General features: G+C 27.1%; 2 protein-coding genes across 3 annotated transcripts; one reads left to right on the forward strand and one right to left on the reverse strand.

The window, feature by feature from the left end:
* Nucleotides 1–1,272: 1,272 nt before the first annotated feature.
* Nucleotides 1,273–9,804, reverse strand: LOC136973559 (disks large-associated protein 5-like). The gene is made up of 4 exons (XM_067268290.1): nt 9,543–9,804; nt 2,147–2,307; nt 1,937–2,023; nt 1,273–1,864 (listed from the first exon to the last, which is right to left on the reverse strand). Exons 1-4 carry the CDS (start codon nt 9,661–9,663, stop codon nt 1,658–1,660), a joined length of 576 nt encoding a protein of 191 aa, XP_067124391.1. The 5' UTR covers nt 9,664–9,804; the 3' UTR covers nt 1,273–1,657.
* A 23-nt stretch (nt 9,805–9,827) lies between these two features.
* Nucleotides 9,828–25,997, forward strand: Mvd (mevalonate diphosphate decarboxylase). Of its 2 annotated transcripts, none has more exons than XM_067268288.1 (12): nt 9,828–10,195; nt 14,003–14,073; nt 14,177–14,244; nt 15,045–15,091; nt 15,537–15,686; nt 17,545–17,599; nt 17,674–17,818; nt 19,426–19,596; nt 19,708–19,830; nt 19,902–20,063; nt 25,577–25,616; nt 25,695–25,997. In XM_067268288.1, exons 1-12 carry the CDS (start codon nt 10,021–10,023, stop codon nt 25,802–25,804), a joined length of 1,317 nt encoding a protein of 438 aa, XP_067124389.1. In that variant the 5' UTR covers nt 9,828–10,020; the 3' UTR covers nt 25,805–25,997. The 2 variants fall into 2 exon arrangements, with proteins under 2 accessions (XP_067124389.1, XP_067124390.1); XM_067268289.1 differs by having other exon boundaries at nt 10,080–10,190.
* The last annotated feature ends 19 nt before the right edge of the window (nt 25,998–26,016 follow it).

Genomic DNA, 26,016 nt, shown 5'->3' on the forward strand with positions numbered 1-26,016 from the left:
TTTTCTCGATTGTAGATAATTTTTTAATCAACAAATAAATATTTTTATTGATTATAACTGTGACTCGATTTATGACAAATTTATAATACAACAATGATTATTATTTTTCGTTGATAAATTGTGCGAAATTTTTAATCTCCACGAAATATAAATTTTGGTAAACCATTTAGGTTAATGTTACTTTAGGTGCCAAGATGGCGGCTCGTCTCTGATTCCAGCAAGGAAACAATGGGACGCACGTTCTAACCTAACCTATTCTAATAAATTACCATATTACCAACCAAATTATTAGAATAGGCTAGGCTAGGTTAGGTTAGAACGTGCGTCCCACCGTTTCCTTGCTGGAATCAGAGACGAGCCGCCATCTTGGCACCTAAGGTAACATTAACCAAAATGTATACACTAATATATTAAAAAGATTTTTTTTTAAAACAATATAATTTTTACCTATATCAAAATGCGGGAAAATTCTTTTTTGTCAATAAACTTAACTTTCTAATTGAAAATTTATGTATGAAGAGCGTGTTAAAAGCTTATTCTATATACTCGTGTGTAAGTACAACTCTTACAGCAAAAAAAAAGTTAAAATCTAGTCGTGACAACCCTCAAAAATCAGGTAAAAACAAATTTAAAACGCAGAGTATATTAGCTTTATCTTATCTAATCCATCGAAATTAATTTATCCTATCTTGAGTAAACTCATCCTATTAATTTAATCTCAACGGCGAAAGTCTTATCAAAGTTTTATCGCCCTACTTTCAAAATAAAAAATAAACAATTACTATAACACTAACATTTAAAAAGATTCGCTTGGTTTGAACGAAGTTAATAATTAAATTCATCTGACCTTTTAAACTAATCCTGTTATATAATTAAATTATAATTACATAACGATCGTGATTATAAAAATATTGCATTACAGATTTACACAAAGTTTAACTAAACTTTTGGCGTAATTACACTTCAGAAAATCTTTAATATCGAAATTTAATTTACGATTTCAACAGCTTTTCTTTTTTTAAACGCGATCTATATACTGGTCAATAATTCTACACCAATTCTTCCTAGCTAAATTTGCGTGTAATATATATTGATTGTACAGTACTTGTCATAAACTCGTAAAGCAGAAAAATGTCGGATCGCTGCCAAGTTTTGGCATTAAAAATTTCAGCTAGTATTGACGTCATATTGATGATCAAAAAAAAATTTTTTTTTTTCGGGTGACGACAAAGAATATAAATAAAGTTTAATCATTTCACATTTTATGCAGCATTTTTAAATAAAACAAATCCTTTATTTTGAACGTAGTTTTATTCTAGTTAATATAAATTTTTATAATGCATACAAAAATATTTTATTTAAATAAAGAAATTTTTAAAATATTGGAAACAAAGTTACACGTTGATTTAATACAATGTAGAAGAACATTTTATTACATAAAATTCTTTGGTTTTTTAATGTCTTTATAGACTAGTTTTAAACTACTATAATATTGTTTGACACAAAATTCTTACATTTTTGTTTTTATTTATTTATTTTTTACAAATTTTAAGGAAATCACAGAATAAAATTTCAGAGATTAACTTTGAGCTTGAAATGTGTACGATGATATTTTTTAAATACTGATGAAAATTCAGAAATTCCCGTGTAAAATATTTTAAGTATTATTTTCAATAGCTCCATTTTCTGGTGCTAATGAGAAATAATTTATATTTTCCTTATCCTGAGAATTAAATGATGTTACGGGGCAAACTTTTGAAGACCGATTCATTCTTTTGCGAGCTTCCTGAATGTGATTTTTTAGAGTGGAAGACTGAAGAGCTTTCCTTTTAATTTTATTTTCACAAACTGACTTCTTTTTATTCTGAAAAGACATTTAAATCAACGTTATTATAATATATATGATAAGCAATTTTAACACAAACAATATTACAACCTTATTTGCTTCTTCGGGTTCTAGATTTTTCCAATTGTTATTCTTCAAAACTTCCAATTTTTGAAATTTTTCATGAATGTCCATTACCTAAAGTATTTCATATTTTCAATATTTATAAAACTTTCATTAGATATAGACCTTCCAATAAATATTCTATAATTTAACTTAAACAACAGATTTCATATTTTAAAATTTAGAATAGTTTCCTACTTGATAATAAATCATATCCCAGAAACCTTGAAGATCATTACAAGTTGTTTCTTTATGACCTTTACGAAATTCACAATCGTCGATAAGACTAGAAAACTGCTTAAAACGTTGATTTATTAAAAGATGAGTCTGTCCTATAGAAGTTCTTATTTGTCCAGAAACTTGAAAATAAGATAAAATCAAAATTTTTAAACTAAATAATAATAAAAATGTACGTTGAAGACTAAACTCCACGGGATATTTAATAGCAAAAAAATGAAGTTTGTCAATTCTTTTTGCTGTTTTGTAAAAACTAATAATCAGAAGATAAATTTTATTAAGAGATATTAAAATTATTTATTAAAAAATTAACTGAATATTTGTTAACATTGTTCGTATATTAAACCGATACAAACTAATGAAAGATGTCTTAAAATATTACTTCAGTTTTGAACTTATTTTAAATTACATCTTTAATACAAAATGCTGATTTTAATATAATATGAAATAAGGAAATTAAAAACTTAATAAAAATTACAGGTCCGCGATTTTGTTTTAGATACAGTGGGATCAAAGTGACAATGCCCGAGGTCACTAGCATTGTTCTTTTATTTTTATTCTTTTTCATTCCAGCAATGACATCACCTAAAATTATTATGGACTTGCTAGTACTTCACTCAATTCTTAGTTTGTGTTTCATCACAAAATGAACTGTGCCTACAGAAAGCACTATAGTTTTGTCATCTTTAAATGGGTTTTGTTTATATTAAATATCATTTCATATCATACGAATAAGCCAAAGTAAGATTTCTACATGCACTAGAGAGATTCTTGGTTATATATTAGAACAGATTTCAGTGATAATTACTATGTATTTATTTCTGATGTAGAGTTACAGACAAAAACCAAATTTATAAATGTCACAAATCAAATGCTTTTCATGAAAAATCAGCGATTGATTAAAAACATTTATAACTTATCTATTCCAAAAATTAATAGACTAATTTGACACCATGTTAGTCATAATTGTAAATTTGCACTTTATATGCTAATATAGAATTTTTTTTAAGTGTTATTGAGAACAATTATGTTTTTGCTACATCTAATTCAAAATTAATTTTTTGGAGTTTGAAGTTTATTAAGCAATTTCGACATTTAAAATTTTTCAAAAAATGTCTTTAGCATATAAATTACGTAAAACTTCTCTAACTCAAATGTCTGTAACTTGAATATTTCTTTAACTCAAAGAAAACTAAGCACATGGTAGGTCTCAATGGAACAGCATATAGATTTAATGTCTCCAACTTGAATTTCCTTAACTCAAATTTTCTCCAAGTCAAAGTTTTTTGTGGTCCCCAAGACTGATTTATGTTACCTTCAACTTCTCTGACTTGAATTTTAATACTTATTCTATCTAAAGTGATCCTAATTACAGTATTGGATTTCCATGAAATGTTTAGTCCAAAGTGAGAGGTCCTCTCACTATCTCAACAAGATGTATAGTACCTGCAAAATCATCCATTAGTTACATTAAACATTTTGCTGAAAGACATTACATGGACTGTTTAAAAAAAAAAAAACTATTAAAAGATTCTTTACATAATGCAAGAGGTAAAAATACAAATCTATTTAGAATAGGCATTTTGTATTCTAGTGCTCTCTAACTTGAATTGCCTGTAACTCAGTTTTTTCCTGTCCCTTGGAGCTTCAAGTTAGGGAAGTTTTACTATATTATTATTATTATTGTTGTTGTGATGATTGAGTGTTTCCTATAAAGTTGATACTAGTGTACAAAAGATGGAGCTCAAAGCATAGCTATCAAAATAAAACAATCTTGGTGTGATGTTGTTACACTGTGCATTTCTTTATTCAGCAAGCACTGACTTCTCTCTAGAGGAAGTGACATCATTGCTTAGTGCTGCAAGTGGAAGAAAAAAAAAACACCATTGCTTGATTAGTTGCTTTGTTTACAAATGACAAATGGAGATTGTGAGCGATGCAGAGCAAATGCAAGCATAAAAATTGCAAGTGACAGCAACCCATTAGGTTTGTAAACATGAGTCAACTTAAGTCATGAGTCACAATCAGTTTCAAAAAACTCACTTTTTACAGCATTACAAGTTGAAATACATTGCAGATATTACAACTTAAGAAATACAGCACTGGTACCAATACATACAAATAAGACTTAAGGCAGTCAGATATTTTGATTGTCTCATGCCCAAAAATGTTTTTTTTTTTGTTCCATATCCATTTTTTACTAAATTTTTGGCTAAATTCTCATATTTATATGTTAATTCTTGCAATTTTAGCCTTTTTTTCCGGAAAAGTGAAAATTTGCCCACAATTGCTAGGGACATAAAAAAATTTGTGCACATCTAAGCTTGTCACACCTAGAATTTAGAAATATAAGCATCTATGTTCCCATATGGCAGCCTCATGTCCTTCAAGCTTGCCTACATGTCAATGTGATTATCATTTTGTAGAGCCAACCTGGTAAGCCTAAACTCGTTCAAGTCATGCATATCTAAACCTTAACCCAATGGAGGGCAGCCCAACTTTGATTAGATTGTTGGCCATGTCATAGAATATTTGCATTCGTGACCCTGTATCTCACAAATCAGACATGTTGCACTGTTAGTTGCAATGTCAAATTTCAGTCAGTCATTAATTGACCCACCAGTGAAAATGTTGAGAGTCAAAGCTTTGGAAATATTAAATTTGATTTGTTTACTGACATTTTTACACAAGCTCCTTGAAAAGTGACTGCACAATGCATTTCACTTTTCAAGGAAAGCAGAATTTATTTTTAATGGCAACAATAGTTGACACTTAAAAGATCAATATGAAAAAGATACCAAAATTGAAGGTTATATTTATGACAGTCCAAATTATTTGGATAAGGACTTTATAAGTCATTTCTGTATGACAACTAATGGTGAATGTATGCCTTTATTACCTTTAAAAAACAAAGTATTAATTAATACCAAAAATGCCCATTAATTATATCATTATAAAATCAGTTTAAATGTGGATTATTGCATATCTAACAGATTAATTAATACCAAAAAAAAAATTTGCTAATACTTTGCCTTTTAAAAAGGAGTATGTTCAACAAATGAAATAGCTCATCACCAACAGTTAATTAAAAATTACAACTGCTATCAACTTCCAAAAACAGTTTTTCATTTCAGAATTGATTTCACATATGTTACTCATGGACATTGCTTAGTAGCTGCTAGCTAAAATTGTAATCTAAAACCCTACTCAAATGAAGCTGTAACCTTGCTGCTAGCCAGAAGGAAGTGCATTTTCAGTAGGCTGAATAAAGAAAAGCACAGATATATATCAATATTTAAGAATTACTGCGTGACATGTATTCAATAAGTACTTTTCTGTAATGTGATGTTAAGACCTGATGTTTCCAGACAAACATCAGGTCATGCATATCTTATGGCATTGTGCAAGAGAGACTACAGTACTATACGATATTCTGTTTGCTTAAGCTTATGAAATAGTGATGACAAATATTTGTCATCACTGTTTATGCTTAACTTATGATTTTAGATTGTACCTCATCCAAACATTTAATGTCCTCTCTAATTCAAACTGCAAAGTGATCCTTCTTTAGAATTCCTCTTTTTATGTGAAATGTTTTACATTTGTCATGATCAAACTATGTGAATGTCAGTGGTGTATGTATAACAATAGATAAGTTAGTTATGCCCCTTTTGTGGATTATAGAATTGTGTTATCTTTATACATAAAATAGGAAAATACATAGTTTGTTGTTTTGATATACTTTATGTTGTTTAACCTATTAAGGCCAGACAATTATCATATACATATGAAAAAATTTGCATATATATGTTACTTTTCATTGTTTATGGTAGTAAAGTTTCTTTTCCCTAGCATAAAAAAAAATATGTTAGAAATGACAGTTTGATTATTATTTATAATTTACACAATTCGATCATAGATAAAATTTTTCAATTATATAGTTCAATTCCGTGAGTAACCCTGCATGAACAGCTATTTTGTTTTATACATTTTGATTAAAACAAACTCAAACAGTATTTTTACACAAAGAAATTTCTTGCTTCAAAAAATTATAAATACTTAAAATAAAATAAAAATGCCATTTGGTAGTAAATATGTAAAACACACTGTACAGAATAACCTTCAGTAGTGTAGTGCTATCTATGAATGGAATGTTTTATAAGAATAGTAAATTCTCAGATTGACGATAAATCAAGTGATTTGTGTCATTAATTAAACTACTTGACGACATCAACAAATAATTGCAAAAATGTTAAAAAAGCATAGACCATTGTTAGGAATAGCCCATACAGTTTTGGCCACCTATGTGACTGATTCGGGAGTAAAGGTTATGTTTGAAGAGGCTAGAATGATACAAGTTATAGATGATATAGCACAGTTAAGATGGTGTGAGCTATTAGAGATCTTTAAAACTACAAAAAAAGGGAGATGTATTAACTATAAGGAAGCAAACTTGATTTCTATTACCTGGGAAACCTTTTATAACTCCTATCATCATCTCCCCCCAAACATTTCCATCATCCTGGTTAGTGAGAAGAATAATAGTGTATTATTTGAGTTGTATTTTGTATTTGTGGTTTCTCTTAATATTCTATATTATAATATAATTGTTGTATTTACATTTATAACTACTGTTCTATTAGAATTATGGATAGTATTTCTAAATGTTGGAGAATTTAACTTACAATGATCTTTACTTGAACATGTTCCATTCAAACAATCTACTACCAAATATGAATTTTAAAGTATGATCTACAATCTTAAGAGATGGATATTGCCCCATTCTTTGTTACATTTGATATAAGTCATAAATAACCTCAAGTTGGCAATGCAAATTACATTGAATACACATTTTTAGATGCCTCTTTAAAGAGGAAAAGAATATTTAAGTAATATTGATTTTTTTTTACCTTTAAATTTCCATTTATTTTTGTGAATCAGCATTGAAGAAGTAGATAAATAAAAAAATAAAAAAAAAGGAAATTAAGAAGATAGTCTATAATTGGGGTTACTAATCTGGTTGCTAACAACTCCAAGTGATCAATTTATCTGGAGATCAATAAATAAATTATTAGAGGACATTTGTATTGGGGATAATATATATATACATACAGTGGGTGATCAGTTAACGATAAACACTTTTGACAATAAATCTGATAAACACTTTCGTGAAAGATTTTATGTTTGGACAACGAACACCTCACAGAACAAACACAAGAAAAAACGATGTAAAATAATGAATACCGATTGGTCTTCCCTTGTCTTCAGGCAACAATTCAAAACTTTTCGGAGCGTGAGAGATGTCGACATTGACGCTCAACCTGGTCAGATAGTATTCCTCCAAACTTTGAAACTCTTCCCTGTAATTCCGGCCTTTTATTTTTCTGATAAACAATTCTTTTATAGTATTTGCAAGACTGTCGAGCAAGCACTCATTAAGTTCTGCGTCAGTTTTTATTTTCGAAAGGTGAGAGTATAATAGCAAAGGCAGAGAGTGGGCAGATGTCTGATGTTGCTGGGCAGTATGGCTCGAATAGGTTTACAGTAGGCTGCAGTTCAATCTTATCTAAGATAACAGTATAATCAAGAAGACTCAAGCAGGTTAAGGAACAACAAAAATCACATCTGAGAAATAAAGAACATTGAAGAGCTCATAATGAAACCTGAAACTGATCTGACGACAGAAGAACACAAAGAAATCTTGAATGAAGATCATCAAGAAACTTGGCGATGTTTCTTCTGAAAAAGAGAATTAATGCCAATATCTACTATTAAGCATTTTTTTGAAGTTGGAGGATGTCAGAACAACTGTCTTAGAATGACATCCAAACCAGGTTGAGACTAATAGGCTTAGGGATCTCTACAATTATAATGCTATTAATTATTTCTGAAAAATCCTGAAGAGAGGAAAGCAATCGACACTGGACAGATTCTTTAACTCCACAAACGAAAGAAACATGACTAATAAAAATGCATTATAATATTTTTATTATTACATATAAATAAACGTAGTAAGAAAGTATATATTTTTTATTTTTTGGAGTCTCCAGAACAAATCAAATTCCCATAAAAACCTATGGTAAATTGATAATTGGTTAATGAACAATTCGGATAGGGAACAAAGTCTTGGAACAGATTATGTTCATTAACCGATCACCCACTGTATATAGAAATACATCAAATTATTATTATTATTATTATATTATTTTTAAAAAATTTTAACAAAAAAAAAAAATAGATAAATCAAAATCCAAAATTGTATAATAATAAAATTATTAATTTTTAAAATTGATTCTTTTATTTCATTCTATTTTTAATTTAGACTATTCTTATTTTGTATCAGTGCAGAAAGAGGTTGGTGAATTAAATCTAATTTTGGAAAGAGGTCAACAAGGTTGAAAACCCCTACAAACAACAGAATGGCAATCATTTCTAGTCTCACTATAATTTATTAACAATTTCTTAAAATTTATAGGCATAAACAAATTGATTTTAAATGGATACAATAGACCTATTATAAATCAAATTTAAATTCTTGATATTCAAGATAAAAATTAATCCTAATATATAACATATTTCATATTTGAGTTTATTGATAATTTATAATTTAAAATGATAATTTCAATGTTATATTTTTTTCCTTATACAGAAACATTATGTATACATGTGATGCAAGTGTATAGCACAAAGCAATATTATATGATGTGAATACATTATATATGTATATATCTCAAATTTAAAAGTTACCAGATGTTATTAGAAAATATTTAATCTTAAAAATTCATTGAATAAATTAACATAATAAAATTTTCCTAACAAAGATCATTAAATTCATCCAACTTCTGATCAATCTAATAATAGAATTAAAGAAAACTTTGTACAAACTAGATAATTTTCATTTTTGGACCCATTTAATTAATTGTTATTTATATTACTATTGAGAAGTTAATTAGGATACATTATAATTCACTGAATTTAAAACATTTAATCAAAATCACATTAAAATAATAATTGGAAGAAAATATTAAAGTGAGAAATCCAAAATTAAGCACTGACAAATACATGGTTCAAAACCTTTTAACTGAAGTTATCTTTAGTAATAATTTGGTAACTGAACAATTTATGGTTAAAGACAATACATTAGAAATTATTTTACATTAAAAAAGTTATTGTTGCAGAGTTTTTCTGCCTAATATGCGACTTTGTAACGTCTTTAAAATTGCCCGATAATAAATTACATCCAAACAAATCACTTATAAGTAGTAATTAAGCAGTATTTACTAAATTTCACAAAAATTATGTAAAAAATAATGTATATATAATATTATTTGGAAATTATATAACTTAAAATAATTACTTTCTTCGCTAATTTCTGTGTTGGAATCAAGAATATTCTGCCAATTTTGGCCTAACTGAAGTAGGAATTGCTTTTCATTCTGAAGAAGTTGGCGAAAATAGTTGACATCGCGGCCTTCCATCGCTCTATAACTCGAACGAACGGTAAGACGACTTTGTAATTAACTTAAAGGATTTTAAAAACAAATCTTTAAACTCGATACAAGACTTTAAATACTAAGTCGAAACACGTTACATAATCCCGCCCAAATCCTATTTTAAAATGTGACTTATATCCCCCTGGCGGCGTACGAGAAACTTAAACGATCGATTTATCAATACAGGCAAAAAAATGGCACCCGTATCGAGGTAGTCACGTCGGTTATTAAAGTTGCGGAACGTAAGCAGAGTCGAGAAGCTCAAATATGAGTAAAGGGACATGATAGACGTGTATTTAGAGCGATAACGGAGAGGTAGGAAGTAAGAACTGGATCGCATGCATGACTGACCAACTATCGGTTATCGTTGCCGGTTTATCGGTCATTGCATTGAAACGGCTCAAGAGATTGCTTCGTGTCTGGGGATTGGAAGAGAATGAAGATTACGGGGAAGAGAAGATGGACGTGATGATGGTGACTGCTAGAGCGCCGGTCAACATTGCTATTATCAAGTATTGTACGATATAACATTAACATTTTTTAAAATATCTTTGTTTTTGTCATGTCATAGATACGTTTTTCCGTATCCGGGTGGTGTCAACGTTGTTTAATTTAATGTTAAACGACTGGTTGTGTTTAGTGACGTGGGATCACTTGTAACGCGGATGTTTTAGATATTTCCTCGTCTATAAATAGTCGAAATCGATTTAAATTTTGCAATATCCACCTTCGGAAGATGTACTTTTTATTGTTGTTATTTAAAATTTCATTAAAACAATTATTTTTCAATGATTTCAAATTACATCTACTTGACAGGATCTGAAAATAAATTAAGCTTAAAGCTTAACAGTCATATTCACATATGAGAAAATGGTTGATGAAATAATTTAATCATAATAATAATTAATGTTATTCAGTTCATACATTGCTTTACTCTTTTGATCATTTGATTGATTATAATTCCAATTCTAATCTAAATTAAAAAATTGGTTAATACAGTATTTATAAACGAGTAGCATAATATTAATTAAATATAGCTTATCATTTTTAATAAACTGTATTTAATTAATTGATTTATAAATAATGATGCATTTTAAATTTAACATTAGCTATCTAAGTAAATAACATTTTAATATTACATTTTATGCTTAAAATGAAAAATAATTTTGAAATTTAATATAATACTATGAAATATATTACTTGAATAGCTCTATTTATATATATAAAACTTTTCAAAAGTATAAAAATATATATATTATTTATTTTAAAATACAATTCATTTAGTGAAAAGAAAATTAAATAACATTTTGTTAAAATAAATTATGATTTGGCAATAATTCAGACATCTGTCTAATTAAATTTTCTTCAGTAGAGATTCTTATTTGATTTAAAAATGCTGTTTTATAATGTTAAATTACAATGCTTTTTAGTATATTTTGTGTCCAAACTAAAACAACTGCTTTATATGGAGAATTTACACACACATATTCAGACCCTTTTTTTTTTCAGTTAGAAACAGAATGTCCCACAAATATTTAATTGGTGTTTCAATTTAAAAATTTGAAAGTTCCAAGAATATTCCATTTTGTTTTCATGATTTGATACTAGAATCAGTACTAATTGAACTTTTAAAAACTGTTTTTAGAGAGTAGTAAATTTCAAGAATGGAATATAGCTCCAAAAGCACTTGATTCTGAACATGTGTGTAAATTCTCCAAATAAAGCAGTTGTATTTCAGTTAGTATATTTTGTATATTGAAAGATATTACAATGTATTTTTTTTTAATAGATTTTTCTTACTTTTAATGCTTTATTATATTTTTAACAAATAATTCATATATATATATATTTTATTATAGTAAGACCATTTAATTTAATTCATGAATAGAGTCTATGTATGTTTATGTAAGATGAATTGAGTCTATATATATATAGAGTTAATCTGAATATAGTTTTTTAAGACTATTGATGAATTGAATGAAATAAAATTGTGAGAATCTGAGTTTGATATTCATTAGTTTTTAAATTATCAAAGGCGATGTAATATTTTATCACAAAAATTATACATTTTAAGAAATTTAACTCCTCATTGGAGATAAATTGAGTATAAAAGGGTTTTACATGTCAGATACCGGGCAGATTAACCATACAATTGTTGGAACTTATATTTTGTGCCTGGTCTCCTCTTGTTCCTTGACTTCTGCTTAACTTTTACTCAATGTATCATCCAAGAATGAGATATTTATAGAGGTATATTATATTTATAATTTTTGTAAACTCTATATATATATATAAAGGATTTGTGATATAATTAAGTTGATTATATTCGAGTCTTGTATTAATTTTCTGTTTCATTAAATTCTATTTTGTTTTATTATTTAAATTGGTCTTGTTTTGAATTGATTTATATGCCAAATGTTTTATCGTAAGAACCTGTCCCTCCGCCTTAGATTTATATTAATAAAATCTTTATATCACGAGGTAAGACAAATTACCTTTCTTACCTGGTGTCAGGAAAAAGACCTGAAAAGTTGTAAGATTTTCAGTTATTTTTAATTAATATCGTACCCATCCAATGACAAAGTAAGCAAGTCTTACCAACTTGTTGCCAATAACTGTTCGATAGATCATCAAACCCGGCTTCTTACAAAATATACAGATTACACAGAATTTCTTCAATAATATATTAATTTATAGAATGTATAAATTAATATATTTCAAATACAACATTATCACTAAATATTTTAAAACTAAAATAGAGGAATCAAAATAAATTTTAGTATAAAATCTTTTTTACTTAAGTAGCAAGGAAAATGAAGGCTAAGTATAATAATAATAAAAGAATAAAAAGATAAAACTCAATGATCAATAATTATTAAAGTGAAAATACTCAGAAGTTGTTTAATGCTTGTAAAAGATCTAAAACTTTTTATTGATCTTGAAAAAATAATAGGCTTGCAATACTTAAAGATAATAGTATTGTATCAGGAAATTTGATCAGTTCGATTGACCGCAATTTAAAAATAACTTTAAGCAAAATGACAGTTTAATGATGATTCGTCTATCACATTGAACTCTGCTACTAGAAAAGATAAAATTGAGTTTTATTAACAAAAGGGTAAATTTTTACAGTTTATAATATAAAATATTTCCTTTTTAATTCTTAGTTCATAAATAATTATATAAATAAATTATTTAATTAATTTATTTATTTAATTATATTATTATCAAAATGTAAAGTATCTAATTTAATAATTGTTAGTATATTTATTTTTAATTATTATGTAAAAATACTTTATGGATATATATCATAAAAGGTGTTTTTCTTCTTTATTAATAATAGCACATGATTGTGAATGAAGAAAAAACATTACATTTAAAATTACATAAAAATTAATGTAAAATAAGCAAAAAAAAACTTATATTATCACATCTTCATAATTATATAGAATTATCATTCTTACAGAAACAAAAAAATGCGCAACTTTTTACAAAATCAAAACATCAATATGATTTGTGCTGGTTATTTTTCCAGGTGACCTTGAATTAATGAAACAGCAAACAATATAAAATCCAATTATTAAAATATAGCATGTAATCAATAAACCGTGTAATTAACTTATTATACTCACAAGTCTTGTAATAATTTAGATTTTTATTAAAGTCTAGAGTTATTATTTATCATGTAACTTTTGTAATTGCATTTAAGATGAATTTTAAAGTATATTTTATAACAAAAAAAGGTCTTAAAATTTAATAGTATTGTGAAACATGTTAGCTGATCTAGTTAAATTATAAAAATGCATAGCATTATAACTAAAATGTGAAAGAAGATATACAATATGCATTGAAATTTAAAAAAGGGTTTCTAAAAAAGTAATAAGATTAAATAATTATACTACACAATAAAGATTAACAACAAATTCAAAATAATTAATACAAGCTGACATTTACTTTACACAAAATGCTTTTGAAAATTTATCGTCCTTATCTTCCACTCTTTAATCAACTAGTTTTCAAATGTTTACAGACTTTTCTATTAGTCTGTATATGCTAATTAGCTTAATTAGAAAACGGAATCAGATTTTGAAATCTTTATATAATGATAATTTAAATATGAGCATTATATTTTATTTAAAACTAATTGATATACTTAAAACTTTATTTTATGAACTTCTTACCGGAAACTAATGGTTTATTTTTTTACATTACATAGTAATATTCTTTAAAACATAATAAAGTAATCTAGTTTAAATTTTCATTAAATGATAACTTTTAAAATTATTATTTGAACTTTTTTGATACATTAATATTTTTTTTTAAGGGGGTAAGAGAAATGAAGATTTGGTATTGCCTCTTAATGATTCCTTAAGCGTTACTTTATCAAAAGAACAGGTTTGTACAGTTAAAGTATAATTTTAAATATTTGAATTGAAATATTATACCATAATAATTATAACATTTATGTAATAGTTTTTTAAAAATATTTTTTATAAAGATGTATGCAGAAACAACGGTTGCAGTCAGCGCTTCATTTTCAAGAGATAGAATGTGGTTAAATGGCAAGTATGTAGTTTTTGACATAATCTTATAAATCAAGTTTAAACAGACACTTTTAACAACTTATTTATAGTATTAATATTGTCAAAAAATGGGAATTTTACTTTGCAGATTATTCTTTTACTAAACATTGACAATTTTCAGTTTCACAATAGAAACAGTACTATAATTTTAGATTCAAAAAAATTTTTTTTTTAAATTTACAAAATATTTATTTATCATCATCAACTAATTTTTTTAATTCTTAAAATAAGTGAAATGAAAAAGAAAGAAAAAAAAAATTTTATTTTTTCATTGTTTTTTTTCTATAATAAATTTTATATTAGGGACAGGGATATCTTTATTTTTAATTATAATATTAAATGTTGATAAAATTGCTTTAAAAAATCAGTTTTGAAAAATATTAAAAATAATAAAAATAGACACAACTTTTAAATGCTAGAAAAGTTATTTATATAAATGTCGGTACGGCAATATTCACGCCAAACACCGTATAAATGTTGCGAAAAGTTCACTGAGTTCAGCATTATATTCACATTTGCTTGTCACAAGTACTTTTGACAAACCTTACCTTCAGGCAAATTTATGCACTCGCCTGAAGATGACGACAGTAAGGTTCGTTGAAAGTACTTGCGACAAGCAAATGTGGATATAACGCTGAACTCTGTGAACTTTTCGCAACGGTTATTTATATATTTTTTTTTATTACAAAATGATTTTGGTTAATTTTTAAAATTTAAATTATTCTCAAATTAACATTTTTATTTTATTTGTGAAAATTATTGTGGATTTTATTATAATTTCAGAGAACAAGATATGGAAAATCCAAGATTACAAAATTGCCTGAGAGAAAGTAAGAAATTATAAAATGAAATTGTTATCATTATCAACATCATTACTGAATTTTTATAAAATACAGTAGAGCATCGATTATTCGAAACAATCCAGGACTGGGGTTGTTCGGATGACCGATTATGTACGAAAAAAAATATTAACCTATCCCATGTTGAAATTCGTTCAAATCCTGGCGTGTCCTTAAGTACCCTCTCATGGTCACACCAGTGTTGCCAGCTAAAACACGCACACCAACAAAAATAATATTGGAATAGCCCAAGACAGCCAAATATTGCATTGCCACAATACTAGCAGAAATTCAAATTTGCCAACTGAAATGCTTTCGGTTAACCGATGTTTTGGTTGATCGATATTCGGACGATTGATGCTCTACTGTAATTCAACAAATTTAATTATTCATATTTGAATTAATAAATAATAATAATTTTATTAATTTATTTTAGTAAGAAGAAGAGCACGAAAAAGAAAAACTTATGATGATGATGATTCAAAAGATGACCATCATCTTAATTTTCACGTGCACATTTGTTCATGTAATAATTTCCCGACAGCTGCAGGTTTAGCTTCATCTGCAGCTGGTTATGCATGTTTAGGTATGGATTACTTACAAAATAATAGAAAAGTTTTAAAGAAAAATTTTAGAATGAAGACTAGATTTAACTTGTAATTAAGGTTATTCATTAGAAATTTCTATTAATCAAAGATATTTGAAAATTTCAAGCACAGCTTGGAGTTTATTGATGACTTTTATTTATCTATATGTGTACAATATTCAATAATAATAAATAAAAATCTAAAATGATATGTAAATGGATATAAAATTTAGACTATATATCTGTTTAAGAAATAAACAGACTGAACTAGAAAAAAGATACTACACTACAGAAGTCTCCTTTGAAGTAAACCAAATCTAAGCAACCAGAACACATGTCCTTTTTCAATAGGATTCTAGGAACAGTTAAAGTATTTCTATATTACAAAACATTTTTTACCTAGCCATGACTACTGAAATCAAGAAAGAATCAAAGTTGAGCAGAAAATTTTTATCACAGAAGAAAAGAGTTTAAAATTTTGGATAGGTTGAAATCTAGTGAAAAAAACTTCAACCTCCACTTCAATATGTAAAAACTTTTAAAAATCCTCTGGTGGTAGCACAATTTAAAATTATAATTGAGGAACTTATTTCCAAATGGATGTAAGTGCCAAATTTCTGATGATGGTCATACTTGAACTAATGCCTTAATATTACTCATTGCAAGCTCTATTGTTTATGTAATAAGTTTGTGTGTCAAATAGGCCCATATACAATAGGAAAAATAGCATCTAATTCACATTTGTCTACAAACAGATGTATATTCTTTCCACTGTAGTTTTTTATTTCCATATGCACTTGCATCCATGTGGATTATGCTTCTCAATTATTAAAAATAAATTGGACCTTCTAACACCACAGGAATGATAATGTTACATGGCAGAGAATGCCATGTAATGTTGTTCCTGTGATGTTAGAAAGACAATTTCAAGACTTGTATTTCTTCTGCATGTGAATTTTAAATGAATTTATTGTCCAGATATATTTTTAATACTTTTTATTTTTGTTTCCAAATGAAATAAAAGATATAAAATCATATTTAAACTTACAATATCTTTTAAAATAAACCTTTGTCTTTTATAAACAGTTTCACATAATCCACATATAAACCCATGGGACTCAGATTCACATAACATGAAACATATTCACTGCATTATATGAGGGTCTACTGTTACTTTTGAGTTATGTCGTACTAGGTTGACAGTGTCTAGTACTGTGCCAGATTGATATCAAGGCATAACTAGTAATAATTTGTTTATGTATCTGAATTTAAGTTGTTATTTTTTTATAAATTTGACCAAAATTACTAATTATAAATTAATATTTTTTACATAAAATTCCAACACACTATTAAATACTAAAATCATTGATACTTAATTTATTAGAAGTAATAGAAATTATCTCTTTTATGAGTGTAAACTAATTATATTACTAATCTTTCAATAAAAAAAATTAAACTCTAACAAATAAATTGTAGTTTACATAACTATTCTTTTGATCAATAATATAAAGTAAATTCTTTTAAAATTTATATATTCATGTTATTAATAGATGCTATTCATATCATGTAATATTGATAGACAGAAACATGTATTTAGAACAGTTATCACAGATTTTGATAAAATTATAAATTATAATATAGAATACATATACATAATGCATATATATTTATATGTATTATAGCATTATTAGCAACATGTGGAATTATATAATTATTTCTTATAATTGTCATTTTTTTTCTTTCTCTCTCAATAATAAATTGCTACTCAATAGTCATTAAAAATTCAAAAACAAAAAATTATTTAACGTTTGTAATTTTACTTTTAGACATTTTTAAAATGTGTAATATTTTCTTTTAGTTTATGCACTTGGAAAATTATTCAAAGTAGAAGCTGATTTGTCTGAAATTGCCAGGTATGCTTACATATATTTATACTAAAAAAATTTAATTTTATATATTATTACTGAATTTATTTCAAATATTAAAGACAGGGATCAGGAAGTGCCTGTCGAAGCATTTATGGTGGATTTGTTCAATGGATTAAAGGAACTGAGGAAGATGGATCTGATTCCATTGCAAGACAAATTGCTTCAAATGATCACTGGCCTGAATTAAGGATACTTGTTTTAGTAGTAAGTATCTATATCTAATTGTCAACACAGGTTTTCTTTATGAAAATCCATTGTTATTAGTAATATATTTTATATTTCATAGAATTATAAGTCCACTAATTCAATTTAAATGGTCTTAATATCCTAAAAATATAAATGTTTTTTTTAACAGATTCAAATGTTTTCAACATATAAAAAATGTCATTCTTGGGAACTGTTTTCAGTTCTGTCTCCAGGAGTTTGTATATGTCAAAAACGTTTGACAAGCCTATTAAAAAAATTTACATTTTTTTTTAACATTAACACCATTTAAATCAAATTTGAGGACCTATTAGAATATACTGGCTTTACATGCTGTCATAATTCTTTTAGATACTATTATTTCTCTTCATTAAAATGAATTAGCATTAACGATAAAGCTATTTATTGAAACAGTTTATAAATTTAATAATATTTTATGTATGTAGAAAGTATATAGAATTTAATTATGATTTTTTAAGAACTCAGAAATATTTTTATTGTAATATCAATAAACTGGACAAACATTGAAAATATTTCTGAATGAATATTAGTGTCTTAAAACAAACAAGGTATATAATTTTAAATTTGTTTTGTTTGTATAATTTCTGCTTGAACTATGATGAAAACATAAATTATTTAATTAAAATATTGTAGATCTGGAAATAAGATTTTATGTTATATTTTAGGATAATTAATACATATTAAACAATATATAAAGACTGTAAAATAGCACAACTAATGTTCAAACCTTAACACATTGAAAATCATTTCATATGAAATAGATGAAAATTCAATTCAGTTTTAATCACAGTTTATTCATAACATATTTGTCTTTTAAATTAATAATTACAGTAGAGCATCGATTATCCGACTTAATTGGGGACTGGGGTTGGTCGGATAACTGAAAAGTCGGATAACCGAAAAGTATGAAAAAATACATTATTAGTATAGTGTATTAGGCCTGGTTTAAATACTAGCCTCCCTTCATGGTCGAGCCAGTGCTGCCAGCTAAAACATGCAAAAATTTAACAAAAATAATATTACAGTAGGCAAGACATAACCAAATATTGTAGCACCACATCACTAGCGGATATTTGAATTTGCTGACTAGAACGCGGTCGGTTAACCGATAAGTTGGTTAATCGGGGGTCGAATAATCGATGCTCTACTGTATAAATAATTAATTAATGAATATTAATTTATTTATATATAAATTTTTTCTATATTAAGGTTAAATTTAAGACAGGCCATTTAAAGTAAGAACATATTTATTTTTTACAATTTATTGTTTTGTTTTAAATACAGTGTAATTTTATGATAAAATATTCATTTAGATTGTCTTCGAGCATTACATGTTGTATTATGAAATACAATAAAATAAAATTTTAGTTAAAGTGCTTTGTTTAATGTCTTTAGGATGTCTTTAGAATAAATAGGATGTTAAGTAATAATTTCATGATATAATTTATGGACAAATGTACTTTGAAGATTTTTCTGCTTCACCATACTTATTTTAAAAACATTTAAAAAAACAATAACTAAGAAATATTAAAATAAATGTAAAATTGAATCTTTTAATAATATTTATTTTATTTTATTTATTAAAGGTAAATGATCAGAAAAAACATACTAGTAGTACTCAAGGAATGGGCTCAAGTGTTATAACAAGTGATTTACTCAAATATAGAGCAGCTCATATTGTTCCTCATAGAATAAAAGAAATCACTAATGCAATCGTCGAAAAAAATTTTCAAAAGTTTGCAGAAATCACAATGAAAGTAAGTTTAAAAATTATCAATAAAATTATTAATTATCATCAAATCAAAAATTTAATAGTATAACATAATGAATTATAATCATGTTCAAAATAGTTATGCATTTAATTGCAGGATAGCAATCAGTTTCATGCTATCTGTATGGACACATATCCTCCATTACGTTATGTGAATGCTACATCATTGGCAATCATGGATCTGGTTCACAGTTACAATGCCTTTTACGGAGTTAATAAGGTTCAGCTTTAATTAATTATATTAATCATTTAAGAAGAAAAAATGTAATCATATTTTATAATAATTCTTAGATTGCCTATACTTTTGATGCTGGGCCAAATGCCTGTCTCTTCATGTTGGAACAGAATGTTTCTGATGTTGCAGCTCTCATCAAACATTTCTTTCCAACAAATGTTGGTAACTCAAAGTTTTTCATTGGTCTTCCAGTTACGCCTTTAGAACATTTATCAGAGGTATGTTTTCTGTTTTAATAACTTAAAATTAAAATATATTAATCATCAATATTTTTATGTAATACAAAAACTGTAATTGTATACTAATTTAGTCAGATCAGAATGGAAACACATTAAAATTTTTTATTTGGATATGATAGTTTATTTGTTTCTAATTTCTTGGATCTACATGATGGAATTAGGAATGATGGAGCAAGTTCTTGACATCTGCAGGGTTTTAATATTCTTGAAAGGAAATTAGTAAAGGAAAAAATTTATTACATCAAGTACACATAAATAAGTATTTGGCTTAATTTAATGTCTAAGCTGTATGATAAAATAATCTCATTCTCTGTATAATGGTAATAAAATAGACTCTCAATTTAAAGAAAAAAATATCTGTCCTACAGGAAAACTTTTTCCTTTTTTACTATATATAGATAAAGCACACTAAAGGATTCATTAGTTTGTACTTATTGAGTCACTGATCCAATGTACATTACAATGTACAAGATGTATTAAAATAATAGAAGTTTGATATAAATACATGCTTTTAAAACACATTCAATTTAATGGACTTTTGGCAATAGTAGACACTTCTTCCCCGATTAGTATTTTTATATGTCTGCAATAAGTCCTTGATTTAGTTTTAAAAATATTGTTTTTGATAATATAATCTGTATAATTATATTTCTAATCATAATTACTTGCATAATAAATAATCTTCAAATGTCAGCCTACCATTCTGGGAATCTGGGTCAAATCTTGGGAAGTTTTTAAGGATTGTCTGTCATAGATATGTTGAACTCATCCCTCACCATTTTGTCCATCTATTGTTGGCCAAGGCAATGATGATGAAAAAAAGGCATCTTAGTCCTCACAGGACTGAAAGAGTAAAATGAAAAAGTACTTACAGTACTGTAAGTTATCAAGCATAATATTCTTTATGGTTCAATGTACTAGACCCAGCTGAAAGGCACATCACATTGTGTCAAAATTACCTATAATCCTGGATCAGTTTATCGATTCTTGCAGCATCAACTTTCATTGTTGAGCGTGGGAACATGACATTGTCCACATACACCTTGACAAACTAATTGATGGTGGATTTTAGCAGGTAAAATTTTTTTGGCCCACAAATATCAAATAACTGCTTAGATTTCTTAACAAGACTACTTTACTTTTCTAATCTTAACATTTCCAAATAACATGTTACAACTGTCCCATACTGTCATTCTAATAATTTAAATTGTAACAATAAATAATTGCTCAGTATCATCATCAAAATGCCAGGCTGCAATAATATGTTTTTAATTTATTTAATTTAAAATATATGCTCTCCTCTAGTAGTGTCTTGCCTCTGTATACCATACTTTTCCTGTTAGATAGGTGACTAGCAAGACTCTTTGCTAACTCCTTTCAGGGGAAAATTTTTTAATTGAAATAGCATGACTTCCAATTTGCATTGGTAGTTTTTATATAATTAATTGAGGTCTCCAGCCCCTAAAGCTTTCCATATCTGGTCTTGGCTCTCATCTAACTCCGTTTGAAATTAAGGAAGGACAGACAGGCAGATGACAGTGGGAATTTATAGGTCTACAATTTTTTCAAATTGACTATATTATTTCCTTATGTATTTCAAGATCTCCCAAAATTTATTCCAAGACATTGATTATTTTTTGGGTCTTCTTCCACAGTTACTTGTGACCTAACAAAAGAAATGTTACACATTTTTTTAAAGAATTTTTAGATATAATACAACCAAATTTCTAATAATTCCAAAGTCAAAAGATATGAAACTGAGTTAGTAGCAGAAGTATTTGCAACAAAGTATTTTTGTCACACGATATTTGATAATTATTTCCACTTTCTAATTCTGTTATTCTCTTCTAAATCAGAAGATTTATCAAACTGGTTATTTATTATCATATTCAGTTTTCAATGCTTTTTCCAAACTTTTCTGAAATTTGATTTTAGTTTTTGATGAAGAACATACTTTAGAATTCCTTGAATTTTTCTCAAAATGTAGTATCTTTCAATCTTTTCAATATCAGAATTGTTTGTTTTTATTTTTATCTGTAAAAGAAACCAAATTTCAACCTTTCACTAAAATATTAGCAGCAGCCAATCAAAATTGATCAGTTTGGCAGTTTTAGCTATAATTTCATCCTCCATTTTACAATATCATCAACATAAAAAAAAAAAAAAATTGGAAAGAACATGTAATTTTAGTTTTAAAATAGATACATTATTCTATGAAAAGACAAAAACATTTGTAAAAATTGCAGCACAAAGAAATAATGGTCAAAATGATGGTTTAATGCCCATTTTCAAAAATTCTTCATTAATACGTGAACCATTATTTATTCAGTTACATGAAATTGGTAATTTTTATTTTAAACTTTAGATTATATGAACATTTACATTTCCTATGGTGTTCCTAAAAACAGTACTATTATGAGATCTCTTTCTGTCATGGAAAGACAACGCATTTAACACAAGCTAAATTACCACTTATTTGCCTTGTGTTATAAAGCTCAGATAATAAATTTAAAAAATGAAGTCTTATTAGAACAGACTCAATGTTATAATATTTGTCAATTTGTTAGCATTATCAATGTTTCATACTGGAATGGATTAGGTCTAACTTTCTTGCTTAGATATATTGAAGATACAAAATTTTTAGTGTTTAGCTAAAATTTAAAAAATACATTCATTTGTTGCCGACATTCTTTTAATTACATTATAAATTTTAAAATTAAATCTAAACTATCAAACATATGCTAGAGACTAAACAGATATTAAAGGATAAAAACTGTCCAGAATTTTATTGACTGTTTTGTTAATAAAATTCAATCTTTGCCTAGAAAAACTATTGAACTTCTCTTTGGGGAAACATAATATCAATGTGTTATATCCTCTATAAGCCAAATTCGACATGCTTGTGAGGTTGCTCTGGTTATTCAAAAAATCCAGTTATAACTGATCAAATTATTATTTTTCCTTTACAGAATTGGGAGTATGACATATGCATTTTGGATCAAAGTTTTAATTTACAATCCCTCTTCAGTGTTAAGTGTGCTCTTAGTCCCAAATCATACAAATGTAGGTAGTATTGGATGATAAAAATACGAGTATAAAATATGTTAATTTTTGCATAGCTCGGTTCTGACTCTTCTATAAATCACAAAACTATTAGTGGTTTTATACAGTTAACAACAATTAAAAACTGTATTACATCTCTATAGGTTAAAATGCAATTAAAACAAATATAAAAAATACAATGCTCAATAGACTGTTATAAAATCCATATTTATAATAGTCCATTGAGCATTGTATTGTTATATTTGTCTGTATTCTACAGACATAACAACAATTAAAACTGTATTTTTTAACTGTATAAAACCATTAATAGTTTTGTGATTTATAGAAGAGTCAGAACTGAACCCTGCAAAAATGTATTTTATATTTTTATCATCCAATACTACCTACATTTGTATGATTTGGGAGTAAGAGCACACTTAACACTGAAGAGGGATTGTAAATTAAAACTTTGATCCAAAATGCATATGTCATACTCCCATTCTGTAAAGGAAAAATAAAGATAATTTGATCAGTTATAAGTGGATATTTTGAATAACTGGAGAAACCTCACAAGCACATTGAATTTGGCATATAGTTTTTCTGTGTGTTATATTCTCTGTTATAGTGTATACCATTAAATAAAAGTGTGATGTTTTAAGCTTGAGTGAATTGTAAATTCTAATGCTGAAACTTGTTTGTTTAGTTAAGTTATGGCAACTTAACACTTGGGCGATCTGCCTAAGGAGAATGCCTTTCAGGAGGTCTTTTTAAGGGTAACTGGCCCCTATTTACGCATTAGACATGGAGAAAAACAGGAAAACTCCATGTGGCCAGCATGCCCTGGTGAGGCACAAACCCAAGACCAAACTCTGTGTTCTGGGAATGGTACCACTTGGCCACTGGTGGGCCCTAATGCTGAAACTATCAACACAATATTATTTTTCTGTGATTCCAATAAGCAGAAAAATAGAACCTTTTTTACATCAGTATTGGTAATTCTTCTTGTGCTGTTCAATTAGAATCACAGATTAACACATAGTAAATGTATTTTTTTGTTTCTTTACTGGATTTTTCAGTCACATCATTGAAATATTTTGCCATTAAAAAAAAATTAAAACTCTGTTGCACAATTTTTGAAATGTAGAATAATTGTAATACAAATGATTACAAAAAAGTAGTTTGTATGCAGATAATTGTATTTCAGTATGAAACAGTTTAATGATAATCTAATTTAATAATCAACATTACTTTCCATTAAAACTAATCCATATAGTAAAATTTTACAAAAAATAATCATCAGTTCATAATAAAATCTGGTGTTTTAGCAACTTTGATAGATTATGCATAGCATGGGATATTTCATGATTTGTTAAACTGTAGAAAAAATTGTAGTTAGACTAGATTTTCTATTCTCTAGTGAGACTAAAACTGTGTGTACATTATATCAATTTGCTCTTGCTAGAGTGATGCTAGAATAACTATAATGAGGCTTATCTATTGTTTGTATACAGTGAAATGTATTTTTGATGTAGAGAACTGTCTAAAGCAGTTTTGGAAAACCTTTTTCTAATGATATTTGGAGTTAATAAATTTTGATCTCGGGTCAAATTAAAAAAACTTCTTTCATATAGATTAAACTCTGCTAACAAATTTTATGTATTTATTGTTAAGATGAAATATTTGTTGATTTTAATCACATTAATCAAATGGAAAATCTTCTGTTGTTTATTCAATGATAAGTTTATCATCTGAGATTCCCAATTAGTAGTAGCCTTTAAGACTTTTCATGGCAGCTTTAGGATACTACTTTCACACTACACATATGATAGATTTAAAAACTTTACATGTTTTTATAACTTAATTTCTAAGCATTCAATGTAGTTGCCTTGAAATTGTCAGTTGGGTCACAGTTTGTCATCACTGGTCTAGAGCATTGTAGAGTTAACTTGAACATGTTGCAAACAAGACAACTGATTGCTGCAGCTACTATTGTATTAATGAATCAAAAGAAAAAAATTAAGAAATTTTCTATGAAACATCACCACTTCCTCCCTTTTAACATTCTTAACTCAACACCATAAGTTGGGTAATTTTTGTTTAAGCATTTTTTTCTCTCTCTCGTGGTACTCTTTTCAATGAAACATTCTACATTGTTGAAGCTAGAATATTAATGCGCTTTCTGTTCCACTTGGGATGTTTGCCTTCACTCAATATTTTAATACCTACACTCAATGAGTCTCATTATTTATTTGAAGAAATGGAGCTAGACAAGTCTAGATCAGTGTTCTACATGTCATTTACACTGTAACTCTTGCTAGAAAGTCTACAGTGTACACATTACAAAATTATATTTGAATCTCAATGTATTGTAATGTTTTTGATAAAACAAAATATTATACAAGGATTTTAGAAATAAGAAATATTATATATAAAATTTTATTTCTTTCCAGACTCTTATCAATTCTATGCAGATTTCTCCTATTCATAGAGGTTTGCAGTATGTGATTCACACTACAGTGTAGAAAATTTATTATATTGACTGATCCTTGATTTCTCCTATTCATAGAGGTTTGCAATATGTGATTCACACACAGGTTGGCACAGGACCAGAACTCATAGAGATATCATCTGCTCATCTTTTAGATGATGCAGGAATTCCTAAACAAAGTACTTCTTAGATGTATATGTTTATATACATTTACAAAACTTCACCAGAACAAACGGTTGTCCATATATTGGATGTTCTGTGTGGTGAAAATGTAAAACTAAACTAATCAAAAAGAAAATTAATTTATGTAGTTGGGAAAGGACCATTTTCATTTTTATAGAATTTGTAAAAGAACAAAAAAAAATAAATGTTTATATCTTTTACATTTTATATATCAAGTTT

Source organism: Centruroides vittatus, unplaced genomic scaffold, assembly GCF_030686945.1.
Source record: "Centruroides vittatus isolate TY-2023 unplaced genomic scaffold, ASM3068694v2 contig_3210, whole genome shotgun sequence".
In the NCBI taxonomy this organism is placed as follows: Eukaryota; Metazoa; Arthropoda; class Arachnida; order Scorpiones; family Buthidae; genus Centruroides; species Centruroides vittatus.